This window comes from Nilaparvata lugens, chromosome 3 (genome assembly GCF_014356525.2).
Source record: "Nilaparvata lugens isolate BPH chromosome 3, ASM1435652v1, whole genome shotgun sequence".
NCBI lineage: Eukaryota > Metazoa > Arthropoda > Insecta > Hemiptera > Delphacidae > Nilaparvata > Nilaparvata lugens.
In genome coordinates, this window is record NC_052506.1 from 69,631,847 (window position 1) to 69,649,866 (window position 18,020).

Here is an 18,020-nt window from a genome sequence, read left to right on the forward strand (position 1 = left end):
GGAATCTAAAATCAAACTTTGCATTGATGGGGCGGAGCTCCTGGAATTTTTACAGATATGGGACTTGTGGCAGTTGATAGAGCTTATCGATGACTATTTTTGGTATGAATTTGATCAAAATCGTTGGAGCCGTTTCCGAGAAAATCACGAAAACCCCTGTTTTTTACAACATTTTCGCCATTTTAGCCGCCATCTTGAATTGCATTTGATCGAAATTGTTCGTGTCGGATCCTTATAGTGAAAGGACCTCAAGTTCCAAATTTCAAGTCATCCCGTAATTGGGAGATGAGATATCGTGTACACAGACGCACATACACTCATACACACTCACAAACACACACACACACACACCACACACACACACACCACACACACACACACACTCTCTCTCTCTCTCTCTCTCTCACACAGACCAATACCCAAAAACCAGTTTTTTGGACTCAGGGGACCTTGAAACGTATAGAAATTTAGAAATTGGGGTACCTTAATTTTTTTCGGAAAGCAATACTTTCCTTACCTATGAAATAGGGCACCTACGTAATAGGGCGAGGAAAGTAATAATTCTATTATTGTAAATACTATGTGATTTGTATGTATTTGTGCTAAGAACTAGTACATCTCAATTTGAATTATATTATAATAAAATAGTGTTTATGTGATATTTCATTGTAATTATCGCAAATTATTCATGGAGTGGCTACTCGAATATTAATACAATTAACATTAGAAAATATCTTCGAAATCATGCCACATTCTCAAATATCCTAAAATTACTCCAATGATGAATTTTTTCAAACATTGTACGAGATTTTGAGCTACTTGGAGGTCTTTGAACACAATTTATGAATTTGAAATTTTGTTATAGGATGTATTCGATTGAAAATTGATTATGTACGAACCATATCCATACAAAGAACACAATCATTAAAATAATCATAATTGAAGTTGTAATTTTGAGATGAAGGGCGAATATGAATTCATCTCGTTAATGAAAATGTCTCAAATCTCTTCCGTTATTAAACAGTAGCAACATCACTTATACTGGAATTTCAACAAAGATGAATAAGTTTGTACAGGATTGTTTGTATTTTTGAGAGGAAGTTGAATCATGGAATGGAAGTATTTAATTATACGTACAAAATTCTAATTTAGCATCCTATTCGATGAAGATTGAATGGAGGGCTCCAGGCATCAAAGTCCAATTAACCAGTTAAGTGAGTCAGCCAAGAAATTAGCTTTCATTTGAAGAGGAAAAATTCAACTACTTGAGTTTTTTGCAAATCACATTTCAGGCAGATGTTGAGCCCAGTGAGATCCTCAGTTTCAGATCTGGCTTTAGAAAGACGTTCAATTCCATTCCATAATATTTCACGTGGAATATCAATTGAAAAACTGTCTTGTTTCTCAAGGAGTCATAATAAATCTTCCCATTCAGTAATGATACTTCCTCGACAGTATGATTTTCTAATGAAAAATCCACCCCATTATCAATTCATGCATGATTAATGAGGAGACTATTTAGATTTTTCCTGAGGAAATACTCGCTCGAAATCACTTTTCACGGTTATATTGGCAGAAACAGAAAGAATAAGAGAAGCAATTCCTTATTACGGAGGATGCTTTATCCACTATGAAGTTTTTCCAATGACAGACGAGGAAGACAAGCTATAAATATGGAAATTGTCCGTTTATCTACTGAGTTTTTTCATTGATGCGAATTACGAGGCAATATGAATGCCTGAGATGATATTCAGTTGAGATACAATAAATAGGAGAATTTGATAAATTAATGGAGTAAAATCCATTGTATTTGATATTAATGAAGACTTTGAGTTTAATACTGGATGATGGATAGAGATGATCATAATTATTCAATAGATAATTTGTGGGAATATATTCTTCGAATGTTTCTATTGCATTATTTTGGAATGTAGTTATTACGGTGAACACCCCAAGAATGATAATATGATAATCTTAATTTTTGGATGATTTCACAGTGAACACTATAATAATAAATAATATTCGTTTTTTTATATCGATGTTTCATTAAAAATAAACGATATGTATTAGTTTCACAGCTTTACGCTTAACGTGTTTGCACTCAATTAAGAAAGGTATCCTATTATAATTGAGATTGGAAACAAAAAAAGTTATTCATCACAGATCATTTATTTCTATTAATTATTGACTATTTTTTATGGCATCGTCTTCACTCAGATGTGTTATAGGGCTTATGATGAATTGTAATATCTTTCTTATCAATATTCATACTTAGATTATGTTATTGTAATTTAGACTCAACATTCCACCAAATTAATTCTTCTACTGAAAATTCATTAAAGCTTCAATATAATTATTATTATAGTTACGGTTGAGTTTTGGACGTTGAGCAGAGCAGACGTGCTATCTTATCGCTCTGAACGGCCTCTCGTTTAACACAGCCTCGACTGTTTCGAAGTGTAGTTACTAAAGTGTTTAAGATTGTTTTTCCAATGTATTTCTGAACTAATAATTTATTCCCAAGTTATAAGTGGAGTTGTATTTATGCAGTATTTCTGAACTAATAATCTAATCCTGTGTTACAAGTGCAGTTGTTTCTTCTGTGGATAATCTATTAAATGTCTAAAGGTATAGACTCGTACTTCTCGCCATCCAATTCGTTTAAAAAACGTGAACGTTCAAAAGTGTCTCCAGAAGTTAATTATAGGCCGGGTAAAAAGCGTCTAGAACTTGTGACAAGTGAAATGGATGAGCAAAAGTTTAAAGTGTTATTGGATGGTTTGGAAACTAGAATTATGGAAAATTTTAATAGTAAAATGTCCAAACTAGCTTCTAAAGACGATATAGCTGCTCTTAATTTGTCAGTGGAAAGGTTATCTGGTGAAAACTTGGAACAAAAACGAGACTTACAATGTATTAAAAATGTGAATAACGCTTTAACAAAAAGGCTCATAGATTTGGAGGATAGGAGTAGAAGAAATAATCTCATTTTCAAGGGACTGCATTTTGAAACAAATGAAACAAATTTCGTGGCAGTGGTGAGACGATTCTGTTTGGACTATCTACGATGTAATGATAACGTGTTTGTTAATCGTGCACATATATTAGGGAAGCCGAAAAAGAACAGTTTAATTATAGCCCATTTCCCCTGTGACGATGACATTAACTTCATACTATCAAATTCAAAAAAGCTGAAAGGAACAAACTTTTTCGTATTCAAAGACTATTCGTATGAGACTCGGAAAGGAAGAGGAAAGCTACTAGCCTTGCGGAAAGCTATTGTAAACAAAAAACCGGAGGCGAAGGTGCGGGTCGTCCACAATCGTCTACTTATCGGGGAGATGTCATTCACATGGGATATGGTGAACGACTGGCTGCAGTTCGGTGACCATAAGGGAGAAGACAAACTCAAGGAAGTACTAGGGGCTGGCACAGAAGAAATTCTAAAATCTTTCATGGATGGGAAAGGAAAATACAAACAAGGAATGGATACTGAATGAGGTGGGGCCGTCAGTCGCATAGGTAGGCCTATTCTAAATAAATGGGAGTCTGATTTTTTAGTTTATAATGTATGTGGCATAAAAGGTAAAGATTATTTTCAATTTTTTGGTTTTCTAAAGAAATTTAATTGTTTCATTTTGTTAGAGACACACGTAGAGGAAGGGCAAGAAACGGAGTATAACTTTTATTTACAGGAATATACATTGGTCTGGGATTATGCTGTGAGGAGTAGTCGTTTTGGTCGAGCAAGAGGGGGAATAGTAATGGGATATAAAACGTCATTTTCACCACATTTTTCTTTCAATGATTGTCATGGTAGAACGCACATTGTAATTGAGATAAATAATGAAAGAATACGTATTTTGCCAATTTATCTAAATGGTGGCTCGGATGGGGAGTGGCAAAAGGATTTTGATGCACTGTGGGATTTTCTCTCAACCTCTGATTCTATGTCGAGTAATATATTAGTCGGGGATTGGAATGCTAGAGTAGGTTCCTCACAGAACATTCCAATCGAAGTCACTGTTGATAATAATGACTTGTCACGTATCAGAATATCGAAAGACGTTGTAACTAATTCAAGAGGAGAAAAAATCTTAAATCTCTGTGAAGTATTTAATTATATAATACTAAATGGTAGAATTAAAGGAGATAGAAACGGAGAATTTACTTTTTTAAATCAACGAGGTGCGTCTGTTATCGATTATTGTTGTATTTCATTAGATAATATTGCTTGTATAAATAGTTTTTCTGTTCTTCAAGAGCATTTCTCAGACCATTTTCCAATATGTTTTAGTTTGTATTTTGTAAAGGATGGAGTGAATGATGGAATGAATGTTATTGATGATAAAGTAGTATTACCGCTTTTACCCAAGCTAAGTTTTAGTGAATTAGATGAAGTAAATTATACCCGTAAATTGTTAGAGAAATGTAGAGATGTTGAAATATCGGATGATCCGGAGGTGGCAACTAATTATCTGAAAGATTTGATATATTCATCTGCCAGTAACAGGCAGCTCACATGTAATCGGAATAAAAAGGCTATTAAACAGCAGGCATGGTTCGACCGAGACTGTGAAAGAGCTAGAAGTAAAATGTTTAGCTTACTAAAATTATTTAGAAAATTTAATAATAGCTCAATTAAAAATGATTATTTGAACTCAACAAGGGAGTATAAAAGACTGTGTAAAGAGAAGAAGAAGTCCTATTACGTGAATATTAATGATAAATTACGTGAAGTGAACAATTCTAAAGATTTCTGGAAGCTTGTAGGGAGCTTGAAGAGAAGTCGTATTTATCAAATTGTCTCTATAAAACCAGAAGAGTGGGTCGAATATTTTTCAGAATTATTTACACCTGTTAGTTTAAGTGAGCCAATCTCATATGCGCCGCCTAGTGTTGAAATAGCATCTCTAGACAAGGAGTTGGATATGAGTGAATTGAATGCAGTTCTTGCGAAAATGAAGTGTAATAAAGCGCCCGGTAAAGATAGAATTACAGGAGAATTCTATAAAAAAGCTCCCGAGATCTTTAAAATACTGTTACTAAAAGCACTTAATGATATTTACTCATGTGGCTATGTTCCGGAATCTTTTAAAAAATCTATTATTTTCCCTCTCCATAAAAAAGGTGATCCTTCCTGTGTCTCAAATTTCAGGGGAATTACATGTATGGATATAATGACAAAGATTTTCATGGGAATAATGTGCAATAGATTAGTCAAGTGGGAGCAGGAAAGGGGTATTATAAGAGAAAATCAAGCAGGCTTCCGTCCCGGGTATTCTACTGTGGATAATATTTTTGTTCTCCATAGTGTCGTCAATTACTACTTACAAGTAAAAAAAAGAAAATTATATGCTTTCTTTATCGATTTCAAAGGAGCTTTCGATAATATAGATAGAAATGCGCTTTTCTACAGGCTCTATGAAATAGGTTTATCGAGCAAATTTATAGGAATTTTAAAACAAATGTATAGCGATGATAAGTGTGAGGTATGGTGCAACGGTTATGGAGGTCTGTCGACTGAGTTTTCAGTAAATAGCGGCGTGAAACAAGGTTGCTTGGCCTCTCCGATGCTATTTTCCTTGTTTATACATGACCTGTGTGAGCATATTGGGGGAGGTGTGTCGGTTGGAAACTTAGACATAAATGGACTTATGTATGCAGACGATGTAGTGATTCTAGCAGATACCCCGATTTCACTGCAACAAATGATAAATAGACTTCGAGCTTTTTGCACTCAATGGAACCTGATAGTAAACATGAATAAATCTAAAGTTGTTGTTTTTAGAAAAGGGGAAAGTTGAGGAAAAGTGAAAAATGGTTTTACGGAGAAGAGGAGGTGGAGGTTGTAAGTGAGTACAAATACTTGGGAGTTATTTTCGCTTCATCCTTGTCAATGAAAAAACACTTTGAGGATAGGGTAGCGACAGCAATGTTGGTATAAACAGTGTTTGGAGGAGCTTGATTCTCAATGACTCAGCGCCGCTCTCTATCAAATGGCAGGTCTTCAATGCAGCTTCCAGATCCACCGTAACTTACGCAGCTCAAGTGTGGGGCTATATTGAGAGTGATCGAGTGGAGAAATTTCAAAAAAATTTTATAAAGCGATTATTCGGTCTTCCAAAAAATACTCCTGATTATGTTATCTATTTAGAATGTGAGGTTGAGCTGATGTGGATTCATACTTTTAGGCTTCACTTAGGTTACTTGATTAGAGTGTTTAGTCTGCCGGCAGAGAGATTTCCATACAAAATTGCTCATGAATTTATTGTCAAGAAGTGCGGATGGTACAAAGTATGGATTGACCTCTGTCAGCGTTATGGTATAGAATGGAGTGACAGTGTTGCCCACATGGATAGATGGGAGAGTTCTATCAACGAATTGCTGCAGAGAGTGAGTCAGAACATGTATGCGACGTGGAGAGAGCGTGCTGAACGGTCAGAGTATCATAGACTATACGCCTCTTTGCTGTTAGACTTGCAGAATCGAGCCTATCTGAATGATAACTTCAAGAGAAGTTTTATAAATATTATTTTTAGGGCCAGAGCATGTATGTTACCACTCAACTTTAGGCCAGGGAGAGAAGAGAGTAGGTTTGAGTGCAGCTTATGTAACAGTAGGGAGTTGGAAGATGTAGTTCACTTCATGGGCAGGTGCAAGATATTGCGAGGAATAAGAAAGGCATGGTTTGGCAGCTCACAAGTTAATGAAAGCACAATAATAGATTATTTAAAGGGGAGAGATTGGAACAGACTCATCGGCTTTCTTAGGGATGCTCTACGTTATAGGGGTTGGTTAGTCGCCGAATTCAATGTTTGAAATTATACATAAAACAGTATGATGTTTATATAAACTGTTATAGATATATATATATATTATATATATATATATATATATATAATATATATATATATATATATGGACTATTATATGATATATAGTATATTGTACAGTTTGATATACTTACAAATAAGGGTTCGTTCCTCCACCTCTTCTCTCTAACTCAGTCATTTTTTTTTCTTTTTTCTAATTTATTGATTGTTATATAAATAAATCAATCAATAAAGAATAATTTTGTGATTTATTCTTATCAGATAAATTTGATGTAGTTTTCATGTTTCAAAGTATCTATGAACAAAATAATTCATAATTTTACAGAACAAATTATGATTTGGAATAGCAAAATAAACTCGAGTTTTTTCCGTCAATTCGTTCGAGGTATTGAACAAATTTCTGACTTAATGGAAAATATTTGTCATTTCGAAGAGAGTTAATACAAGATCTCTGGAACAATAATAATAATAATTTTGATGGAAAGCGCGTCTATGCGTTCTTGCTTCTCAACCGGAATAAATCAGGACGCCCATTTTCATTAGAGCAGGTGGCATTAGAATTCAATTTTCCAAGGAAAAGAGCAACACAGCGCGGTGGGTTCTCAGGAGTGGCATTCCCTGTTCTCTTTCACGAAAGTCGCCTATCCCGGAGTTTTAATTGAAAACTTGAATCTTTTGTTCTTTTCTTTCCGAAAATCTTTAGTCGTTTGCCATCTGGTATCCGACAATCGCTTGACGCCCGCAGAAAGTAGGGCGTGCGTTTGTGTCACTTTCCATTTCGTCGCCACCATCCACTCTCATTCACAATATCACCAGCAAAGAGCTTCGACTCGCAAAAGCTGAGTGAAAATCCATGCAGCTTTCCGGGAGTTGTATTTTATCTGGAGCTCATTGATCATGAACTTCATGAACTACTGCTTTCAAAATAATTTATTCTTCAACCAACGGACAATATTCAGAAAGAATAATATTTATTGCAACCAACGGTGTTTATAAAGATGGACGATTGTAGTATTATTGAACATTCAGTCAACATTTTTTCTCTTGGAAAAAATGTAATCGTACTACAATTATTATTACTTATGATATTTTATATTTTTGATGAGTCCATTTTCAATGAGACTATCTATCATCAATACCAAAATGCATTATTATGTATTATACCGTATTGTGATTGACCTTTTCACATATTCCACAATCTATTATGAGGGATTCCGTTCTATGAAAAAAAATCACAGAAGGTATTAAATAAATCATGCACAGATATAGAACACATCCCACAAATATATCTATCGGAAGATGGATATCTATTTCTCAAATAAAGACAAAGAACCTTGAAGCTCAAATGGAAAGGAAATCAGATAGCTGGGGGCAAGTCATAAATAAAAATTACGTTTTGAGAAGAAGGTTATTTAGTACTCGAAATTAGCTTGAAGGAATTTTTTGATATCCTCTATTTGGATAGATGAACAAATATAAATTGATTTTATTCATCTACTGACGATAAATGTTCATTTAGTCTTCGATTTGATCGAATGAGATCATTCTCATTCTCATTCGATTTTTATGAGATTGATCTTGTGAATAGTCTCAGTTAAGATGGGGAGGACCAGATTCATTAGTTTTAAGACTTATCACTCTTTTTTAATCTTCAAATAGAAATTTGACATTCCTAAATGACTGAATGTTCTCATGTTCTTGCTCCAATTAAATATCGATGCATGTAAGGGGTACTGAGAGTATGATGAAAATATTAATTCAAGTACATCTCCAGAGGTTGGTTTCAATATCAACATACGATATGGAACGGTAGTAATTCACAAGTGATCGTTGCAATAACTCATGGAGGATGTGTTATTATTCATGCAGAACTCAGAACTTGGGACATTTTTCCCAACAACTGGCGAAAAGGGTGTAATGGAGAACTTTCAGTTCGCGAAATAACTGCAAACCGTCTAGTCTAGATAATATATGAAACATAGTGATGTATATTCCTGCTTATACATATCCGATACATTATGCGAAGGTGTTGTTCTGTATGGAAATAAGTTGAGACATGGAAATTTCGGGTCGGTCTACCGGAGGAGAGAAACTTGGAGATATTCCAGAACTTATGAAAGTCTCAACTGTTTCTCCGTTATAAATAAAATAACTCTCCGTTCTCATAAGGAATATTCAGGAGCCAAAGAGCGAGGATATCAAGCCAAGTGGAAAAGGTTGGGAGTAGTGACACCAAAGTTAACGATCTCCTCCAATTATTCCATGTTGATGATAAAATGTTATACGTTTGAATGTTAATGATTTAGCAGAATAAAAATTTGGTTGAATACTTCTACTGTTCTGCTAATCTACTCCATTATTCAATGACTACTTATGATGTCTTTTCTCCTCGGTATTACTCATACTATATACTATCATAGAAATAGAATATATTATTAAGTGAGCTACCGAATATTTAATACTCCAAATGGCAACCTCTAGATAATCGGAAAGCAAGATTTTCCAACTTACTGAGTGTGGTGAGGTTGATGAACTGGACCACTTGACAGCCCTCAAGTACTTCCAAGTAGGTGATCTCGCATTTGTACACGGCTTCGTCGGAAACCTGCAGTCTTTTTACTCTCAGGTAGGAAAGTGTGCTGTTCGCTGTGTACTGGAGCTCCGCTCTGCAAAAGCAAGATACAAATTCTATGTTCATTGGCGTTCGATGAATCATTCCATAAATCAATAATAATTGTATCACTACTATTTTCAAAACAATAGAAAGGACATAATTCATCATTGAATGAGAATCCAATTAAATTTCACAATGAAATGCTCATATTGAAGTTCTCTGACAAAGTTTCAGAAATATGCATCATGTCTATGCCACTTGCAACACCGGATTGGGGAGTATCAACGGGTGTTGAATATTTTCGTCTGAGTGATTTGATAGGCTGTGTCTATTTATTGATTTGTAAAATGAATAACGATGAAGATTTCTTTGAAGATACAAAAGCCGGTCGTATTCTTATATATAATAAGAGAGAGTAGGGTTGTGTTTGTTCGTGTGTTCGTTTGTCCGTGTGTTCGTTTGTTCGCATCAAAACATGTCAACTTGTGGATTGCATACTGGAAAAACGGGAATGATTTAGATCTCCAAATTTTGAACATAGATTCTGAAAATATCAATCTCGTGCACCTGGAAGCCCAAATTTCAATTTTCCTTCTAGATTTTTCATAATTAATGTTCAAAATTCATTAATAGTACATACGATTTCATAAAAAAAAACCAAATCATATGGTGGAATTAAAAAATATTATTATACAGGTATACAGGTGTAAAGTAGTATAGGAAAATTATGTTTGACGCATCATCACGTCTGAACTACTGGACTGATTAACTTGAAATTTTGCATATAGATTCTTGCTTAACCGGGGATGGTTACAAACCTATTTTAAATTCTTCAATATTCTTTAAATTCTTCAGTTCAGAACATTTCTCTTAAAAGGGTAATTAGAAGATAGGTAAGATTAGGGATCCTTTTCGAATGATAAAAACAGGTTTTCCGTCACACCCAAATTTTTTCCGCCATTTTGGAACCACCACTTTGAATTCAACTTCTTTTTTTAATTGAAAGGTGGTCATATGATAGGATTTCCAGAGAAAAGGTACGGTGAAAACCGCACATTGATATCTCAAACCTTTCAAAATTTATTCTCATTCATTTCCTTTATTATAGTATAGAAGATGATAGATAAATGGATGATATATCCATCTATCTATCATCTCCTATACTATAATAGAGGAAAGAACGGGCTTAAAGACGTATACACGTGTAGAGGATAGGGAAATTATGTTTGACGCATCATCACGTCTGAACTACTGGACTGATTTACTTGAAATGCAGCTTATAAATTCTTAATCAACCGAGGATTCTTATAGGCCTATTTTCAATTCTTCTGGATTTCATTACGTCAAGTTTTAAAATAGACCCTTGCGAAGCACGGGTTACCTGCTAGTTTTGAAATATAAGAGCGTTAATGGATGAAGTAGAAGGAGAAGAACTGGTGTCATTCAGTGCAGATCTTGCTTATCCACCAAAGTCTTGATCTTAATGTAAACAATTGAAAGAAAATAGCAAGATTTGAAAGTGAACTTCTTCATTTATTGGAGATTATCAATAGTCGATTTGATTTGAAATTAAGGATCTCGTATCACGTTCAGTTCTTGTTGGGAACTTGGAGATAATTTCTGCTTTGAAATTGATTGCTCATCACCAGACATCCCCTCACATCACTCTTCGCAATCTTCGTCACTTTTTTTTATTCAATTTTACAATTCTCATAATTAATTTTGAAGGAATGGGCGAGTACTCAACAAACCGATCAGTTGAACACCGATGAACTATTGCAGAATTGTTTTGTGCACTGACTTTGTGTCTGGGATCAAATGGTCCCCGACTTAATAGCCAGGATGTATTCTGAGAATGGAGACGGGTCAAAATGGTCAGTGGTCGGCAAAGGAGGGTGGGGGGAACGATTAATGTCACAGAGGCAATGGCCTCTGAACCCCCCCCCCTTTTCCACGCCATTCACTGACAACCCCTTTGACAAAGGTTCGATAGCGATTCCTGGTGGACAAAGACGAAGAGGATATCAAGGAAGAGTGGAGTGGAGAGGAGACAGGTTTATACAAAATCAAGAAGAAGTGGAAGTGGGTGGGGGGTTGCGAGGTCCAGGTGACATTCACAGCGTCGAGCCTCTGCCCTGTTCGTTTGACATTGCAAGGCGGCAAAGAACCCCCGAAATGTCAAGTACTCCATTAACTCTATCCTCTGACTTGGACCTCGTTTTCCCAAATCAATTCTCCTCTTGTTCTAATTTTTAATTTCTAAATGTGACACCTCTATTTCTGTTTGCAATTGAAGTATGAATACCAGAAATATTGATGATGACTTAGGACTAGGAGAACTGGGACGATCATAATAGTTGGAGAGTATGAGAAGTTGGTAAAGAAAAGGAGAAGAATAATTTGAGATATTTATAAGAAAAAGATTCACGATTTCCACTTGAAAAACTGGAAAAGCAATCGATTAAAATTGAAAAACACAATTCTTCAGTGATTGCGAGTAATAATATGGATTCTCGAAGAAATGTAGAAATTTGAATGAAAACTTACTGAGAACCTGCTGCTAGACGATATTTTCATCAGGAAAATATATGATATTCTTGATCTTTCAAATAATGAAGACTTGCTCAATTGCAATTTCTAGAATGCGTTTTTCTTCCACTAGAATATTAATATTTTCCGTTCTTAACTAACTTGTCATATTCCATTAATAATTGATTCCTTATTGGAAAATCTATTATTATAATTAGGTTTGAATTCTTATGTTGGAGTGGATTAAATCACAAGGGGATTATATATAAAGTTTATTAGAATTATGATCAATAAAGGATTAATTTTCCTTATCTTTTCTTCTTCCAGAGTAATAATGTCAGTGAAACAGGATAAAAAACCCGAATCTAGAATAATTGATCTATTGCAAAGTATTGTGCAATACTTTGATTCTGTATTTGCAATAGATTCTGTATTTGCAATACAGAAACGTTATCTCGATTGAAATTAATTCAATTCCCATACACGATAGAATACCTCAGAAAGTAATGATGGAGCTCACTAAGCATAATAGAAGAGTATGTTATTATGCCGAATAAAAAAAACCTCCCTAACCTATTACTACTGAATTTCATTTATTGGGAATATCAAACATCAGATATTGTATATTGAAATAATGATTCCATTAGAAATCGACTGGTTCATTATGTTAAAAAACATTATTTTCGAATTTTCGGGAATAACCCTTCAATTTGCAGTTGATTGGGCCAGAATCCCTCCTGGCAATGCACGTGGTTGTCGCTCAATTCAATAATTAACCTTTAAATGTCACTGTGTCATTAGCTGATATATATTTAATAATCAATTTCAATTAGTTTGACGGCTTAGGAAATTAATAATATATTCGTTGATAATGCCTGGAGAACGACTTTTTCCAAATTACGATGAATTGAATTACAAAAGCGTGTTGCAGTCTTGATCCATTGTTCATCGAGGTAATCCATTTTCACTTGTTTTCCGATAACTGAACTGATGACTGGATAGCAGAATAATGAATTATTCAGAAGTGATTTCCCTGCTCCATTCCATTAATTCAGTGATCAAGACCAATCTGATATAATGGATGGAATTTACTTGACGTTTGGAACAACATACATATATGAATATTGATCTCAAATTCCAGAAATGTAGTTGTAGTCCACTACTTGTCATCATGAAATCAACATTAGTAATAAACTTAGTCTATTTCACAAAAAAGCTCATGAGACTTATAAATTGAAAAGTAAATATTATTACAAAATGATGAATTGCCTTTGCTCCCTGTTATGAATAGAATGTTCATTCCTACGTTGTAATATACGTAATTACATGTATATTATGTAGGCTTTATTTTTCATGGGAAAATTTTATGTTAATTTCTAGTTTGGTGGGAATCGAATATCATAGGAACCGTTGATAATATACTTGACATAATATAATTATTGAATATTTTTATTTTTAGCAAAAGCAAAAAATGTTCCCAAATTTCTCAATAACCTTCATATTTATCTATTTTCACAGATCAAATAGTTTTCCAGTAGGATTAATCACGGTATTCAGATGGAAACGGTTGGGGCCATGAAATGTGTGCGCAGTGGCCAGCCAGCTGGATTGCGTCACCGCCACCAACCTATTGTCAATATTTATGAAACTAATTTGTTAAAAACAGATGATTGGATATAAAATCACGACAGCCACACCGGAAATTGAGCACAAACATGCGCGTGACACCTACCGTCTTCTTCTATATACCGTGGGATGAAAGTTTATGGTTTTCATCAATGACTGACTTCAATATTGACAGTAACTTCTGCTACAATAATTTCTCTGAAGATTTACTATTGTATAGGTGTTCAATAAAACTTGAAATTTCACAATTGTTTCAATGAAGTAAATCCCCTCTTAAACTTTAATTCACGGGGAAGGAAACAGGGTGAAGACACTGCAAAATAAGCGAAAATTGTAGAACAGATAAGGTACGTTGCAATTGGGATTGGGGAGAGCTGTCAAGTGTACGGTTAACTGCTTCCACTCTGTCCTCTAATTATCATTTCCATTGCTCTGTCCCTTGTTTTTGGTCAGTCTTCCTCCAGATCGCTGGATCGGAATAATCAAGCTAATAGGGGGAGTTTTAAGAAAAGGAGCTGGCAAATGCTTCTCACTGGATGAGTGGATCTCATCAGAGATATCCAATCTATGTACCATACACAATAAAACGTCACTATACATCTATCAGAGCTGAATGCATATCTATTGCATACTATACAATACGATATTGATATTTAATTGTTATCTAATAATTGATATTCAATTATTGTTATAATTATTCATTTAATAAAATTCCAAGTGTTATTTTCACGGCCTCAACAAACAATAATTCCCAATTTTGTCAGCCACATTACAAATATGAGAAAAAACTTTATTAGACTTATATAATACTCCCACAAGTACTGAATTTCAACATGGAACTCGATCAATGAGTACTCGATCAACAACATGACATATTATATTATCATTACACGAATATGAATGTCAATCACTGTCAAATACAAGCAGTGGACTCACCGCACAAACTATACAGAGATGTTTAATTGAAAATTATTCAAAGGCTCGCAAACGTGATATTGCTTAATTTTTGTCGTTGGAGAGGTGATCGTTTAAAAGGGGTCAAGTGCAACCGACCACCGCAGGCTTGATTCGGCCGCGATTCATGGCGGGCAACTACAATGACGGTTCTGTTGACATTGACGACAACCGGGCAGTGATTGTCCTGATGTGGGGGGGGGTTGGGGGTGCCGTTTAATGGGTCGAGATGTAAACAACACGGACGAACCCTTTGTGGGACAGCGGCTGGCTTTGACATGTGATTTCATGCCGGAGCAATGCGCGACTATGCGCATCTATGTGTGTGCATGCATGTGTGTGTGCCCCATATCACACCACCAACCTATGAGCCGCCGCCACTTCATCAATTAACCGCTTACCAATGACCATACACATTCGCACATTGCGAGCACCCGCACCCGCACCCACACACACACATTCATCTTGTGTGTGCCAGCAGTAATAATACCATTTCGATCTGTGGAACTGATATAACTATTATTGTCGTCATCGATAGCACCGCCATCCGCCATTGTCACCTCATAACAAGCACCAGCTGCTTCATTATTCCGTCTCTTCCCTCTAATCCTCCAATCAGCCACTATTCGATTGGTACGAGGAGTAATTGCGACGGAACGTTGTTACATTTTCCACATACTCGGGCATCATGGCTGCTGAATTACTCGATAGGTGAGAAACAACTTCACTTCTCCATCGTAGGAGTACTCTTGAAAGATAACAGAGTACTTCGGATCATCTTAGCTTCATGTGACCTTGTCCCTGATTGCAGATAGAATGGTATAATCCAATTCAACTGATTCCAATAGCACTATTCTTGTCAAGAAGTTGTTATTTCAACGGCCAATATCAAAAAGAAAATTAAAGACGGTATCTATTCATACCTGAATTTTTTATAATTCTCTATTGATCAAAGCTTCTAATCAATTATATCGATGTTGATCAAAGCTTCTAATCAATTATTTCGATGTTAGCCGATTGTCTATAGGATTGATGATCCTGTTTTAATGAAGAATATTATTGATAAGTAATCTTTCCTCTTTCAAGGGAAACTTAAACACAATAAACGATATCTAGTTCCCTTTTATTCCAATACAACACAACCTGTTCCTATACTCTTCAAGAATCATTTTTGAGTGGGAATAAACACTTTAAAATGGCTCTTGAAGAGTTGAAACTAGTTGTGATAAAAAAGAAGGGTACTTGTTATTTTTCATTGTGTTTCAGTGTTTGATGGGACATTTTCAGTGATTTGCGAAGGACTTTAAATTCCAATTTTAAAAAAATCACTTTACAGACCGATTGTGAGAACTTCTTTGTTATTTTTCGAAAAAATATAAGGCTGCTGAGAAGCCCTTATTGCACTGACGAGGTTATCCAATTTCCATGCTTTCGGGAAAAAGATGTATTGCAAGCCCATCATTATTGTATATTGGAAATACTTCAATCAGAACTGCAAGTAGCAAATTATTTATGTGAGATATGACTAGTATGGAAAGCATGATCCACAAAATATGATTGTAGCAACAAATTCAACAAGGGGATTCATTCGTAAGTTTGTGAGGCAATAATATTGCAAATGTGAGTTAGCCATTTGATATGGCTATGACTGAGACGAATGAAGCGTTCGGTTGAGCCACAACAAAGTGACCGCAACTTTTGGATTCCAACAGATCTGTTGAGGCCAGTGAGCATGAACCACCTGATAGAGAAGGTGGTCTGTCCATCCACCGCCACCGATCAAGCCAGAACCCCTCCAATTCAACCACTCCCTCTAAATCCTAACCACTCCAGACTGTTACTAGTGAATCAAAGGACTCTTCAATTCAGCCGCATGACCTTCGTGTCGTATCACTCACAAGTACAGTACATGCTGCAAGTACGGGGCAATTAACAACGTGTTACTCTCTTCAGTAGTGCAAGTTCCCGATTGAACGTGATAATATATACAGTAGATGGATGGAAATGCTGATATCTCATCAGATAAAACATTGTTTTCTGAAAATAAAACTATTTTAAACATTACAAAAAGAGAAATAGAAATCATGAAGGGATATGAATAATACATTGCAAATTGATGGAGAACAGAGAAAGATTGATTCAATGAAAAAGTGAATTCGCATTTGGTGGATAATAACTTTTTCATGATTAGTTAGTGATACCTGAGACAAATAATACAAGTCACCTATTTAGTTTTAACGGTATCTTTACTCTATGGTGATACTCACAAGAATCTCGTATTGAAATTTCTATTGTATAACTAATATTATTTCGAATCGAATAAGAAATAATCTCATTAGTTTCAGTATATTTTTTAAATTCAATCATTGATCAGTGTTTATTATTGCAAGTGTTCGAGAAACTGAGGATGGGTCATGAATACGATCAACTGAAGAAATAAATTTAATTAAACACATTTTATAAATTCAATGAATATCGTACAGTTCTCGATTATAGAATTTTACTCAAAAGTATAAAGGAAAATGATTACATTTAATCTATAAAACTTGTATACAATTATTTTATCAGTGACAGACAATGATATACGCTTCTGTCTCCCAGATTAAGAAAGATTCATTTTTGAGTGGGAATAAACACTTTAAAATGGCTCTTGAAGAGTTGAAACTAGTTGTGATAAAAAAGAAGGGTACTTGTTATTTTTCATTGTGTTTCAGTGTTTGATGGGACATTTTCAGTGATTTGCGAAGGACTTTAAATTCCAATTTTAAAAAAATCACTTTACAGACCGATTGTGAGAACTTCTTTGTTATTTTTCGAAAAAATATAAGGCTGCTGAGAAGCCCTTATTGCACTGACGAGGTTATCCAATTTCCATGCTTTCGGGAAAAAGATGTATTGCAAGCCCATCATTATTGTATATTGGAAATACTTCAATCAGAACTGCAAGTAGCAAATTATTTATGTGAGATATGACTAGTATGGAAAGCATGATCTACAAAATATGATTGTAGCAACAAATTCAACAAGGGGATTCATTCGTAAGTTTGTGAGGCAATAATATTGCAAATGTGAGTTAGCCATTTGATATGGCTATGACTGAGACGAATGAAGCGTTCGGTTGAGCCACAACAAAGTGACCGCAACTTTTGGATTCCAACAGATCTGTTGAGGCCAGTGAGCATGAACCACCTGATAGAGAAGGTGGTCTGTCCATCCACCGCCATCGATCAAGCCAGAACCCCTCCAATTCAACCACTCCCTCTAAATCCTAACCACTCCAGACTGTTACTAGTGAATCAAAGGACTCTTCAATTCAGCCGCATGACCTTCGTGTCGTATCACTCACAAGTACAGTACATGCTGCAAGTACGGGGCAATTAACAACGTGTTACTCTCTTCAGTAGTGCAAGTTCCCGATTGAACGTGATAATATAATATACAGTAGATGGATTGAAATGCTG

General features: G+C 35.2%; 1 protein-coding gene across 1 annotated transcript in view; it reads right to left on the reverse strand.

The window, feature by feature from the left end:
- Nucleotides 1-18,020, reverse strand: part of LOC111055569 — a 548,424-nt gene that overhangs the window by 171,359 nt on the left and 359,045 nt on the right. Inside the window, exon 3 of the mRNA XM_039422878.1 lies at nt 9,348-9,502. Coding sequence (XP_039278812.1) covers nt 9,348-9,502 — 155 coding nt within the window. The remainder of the gene's footprint in view (nt 1-9,347; nt 9,503-18,020) is intronic.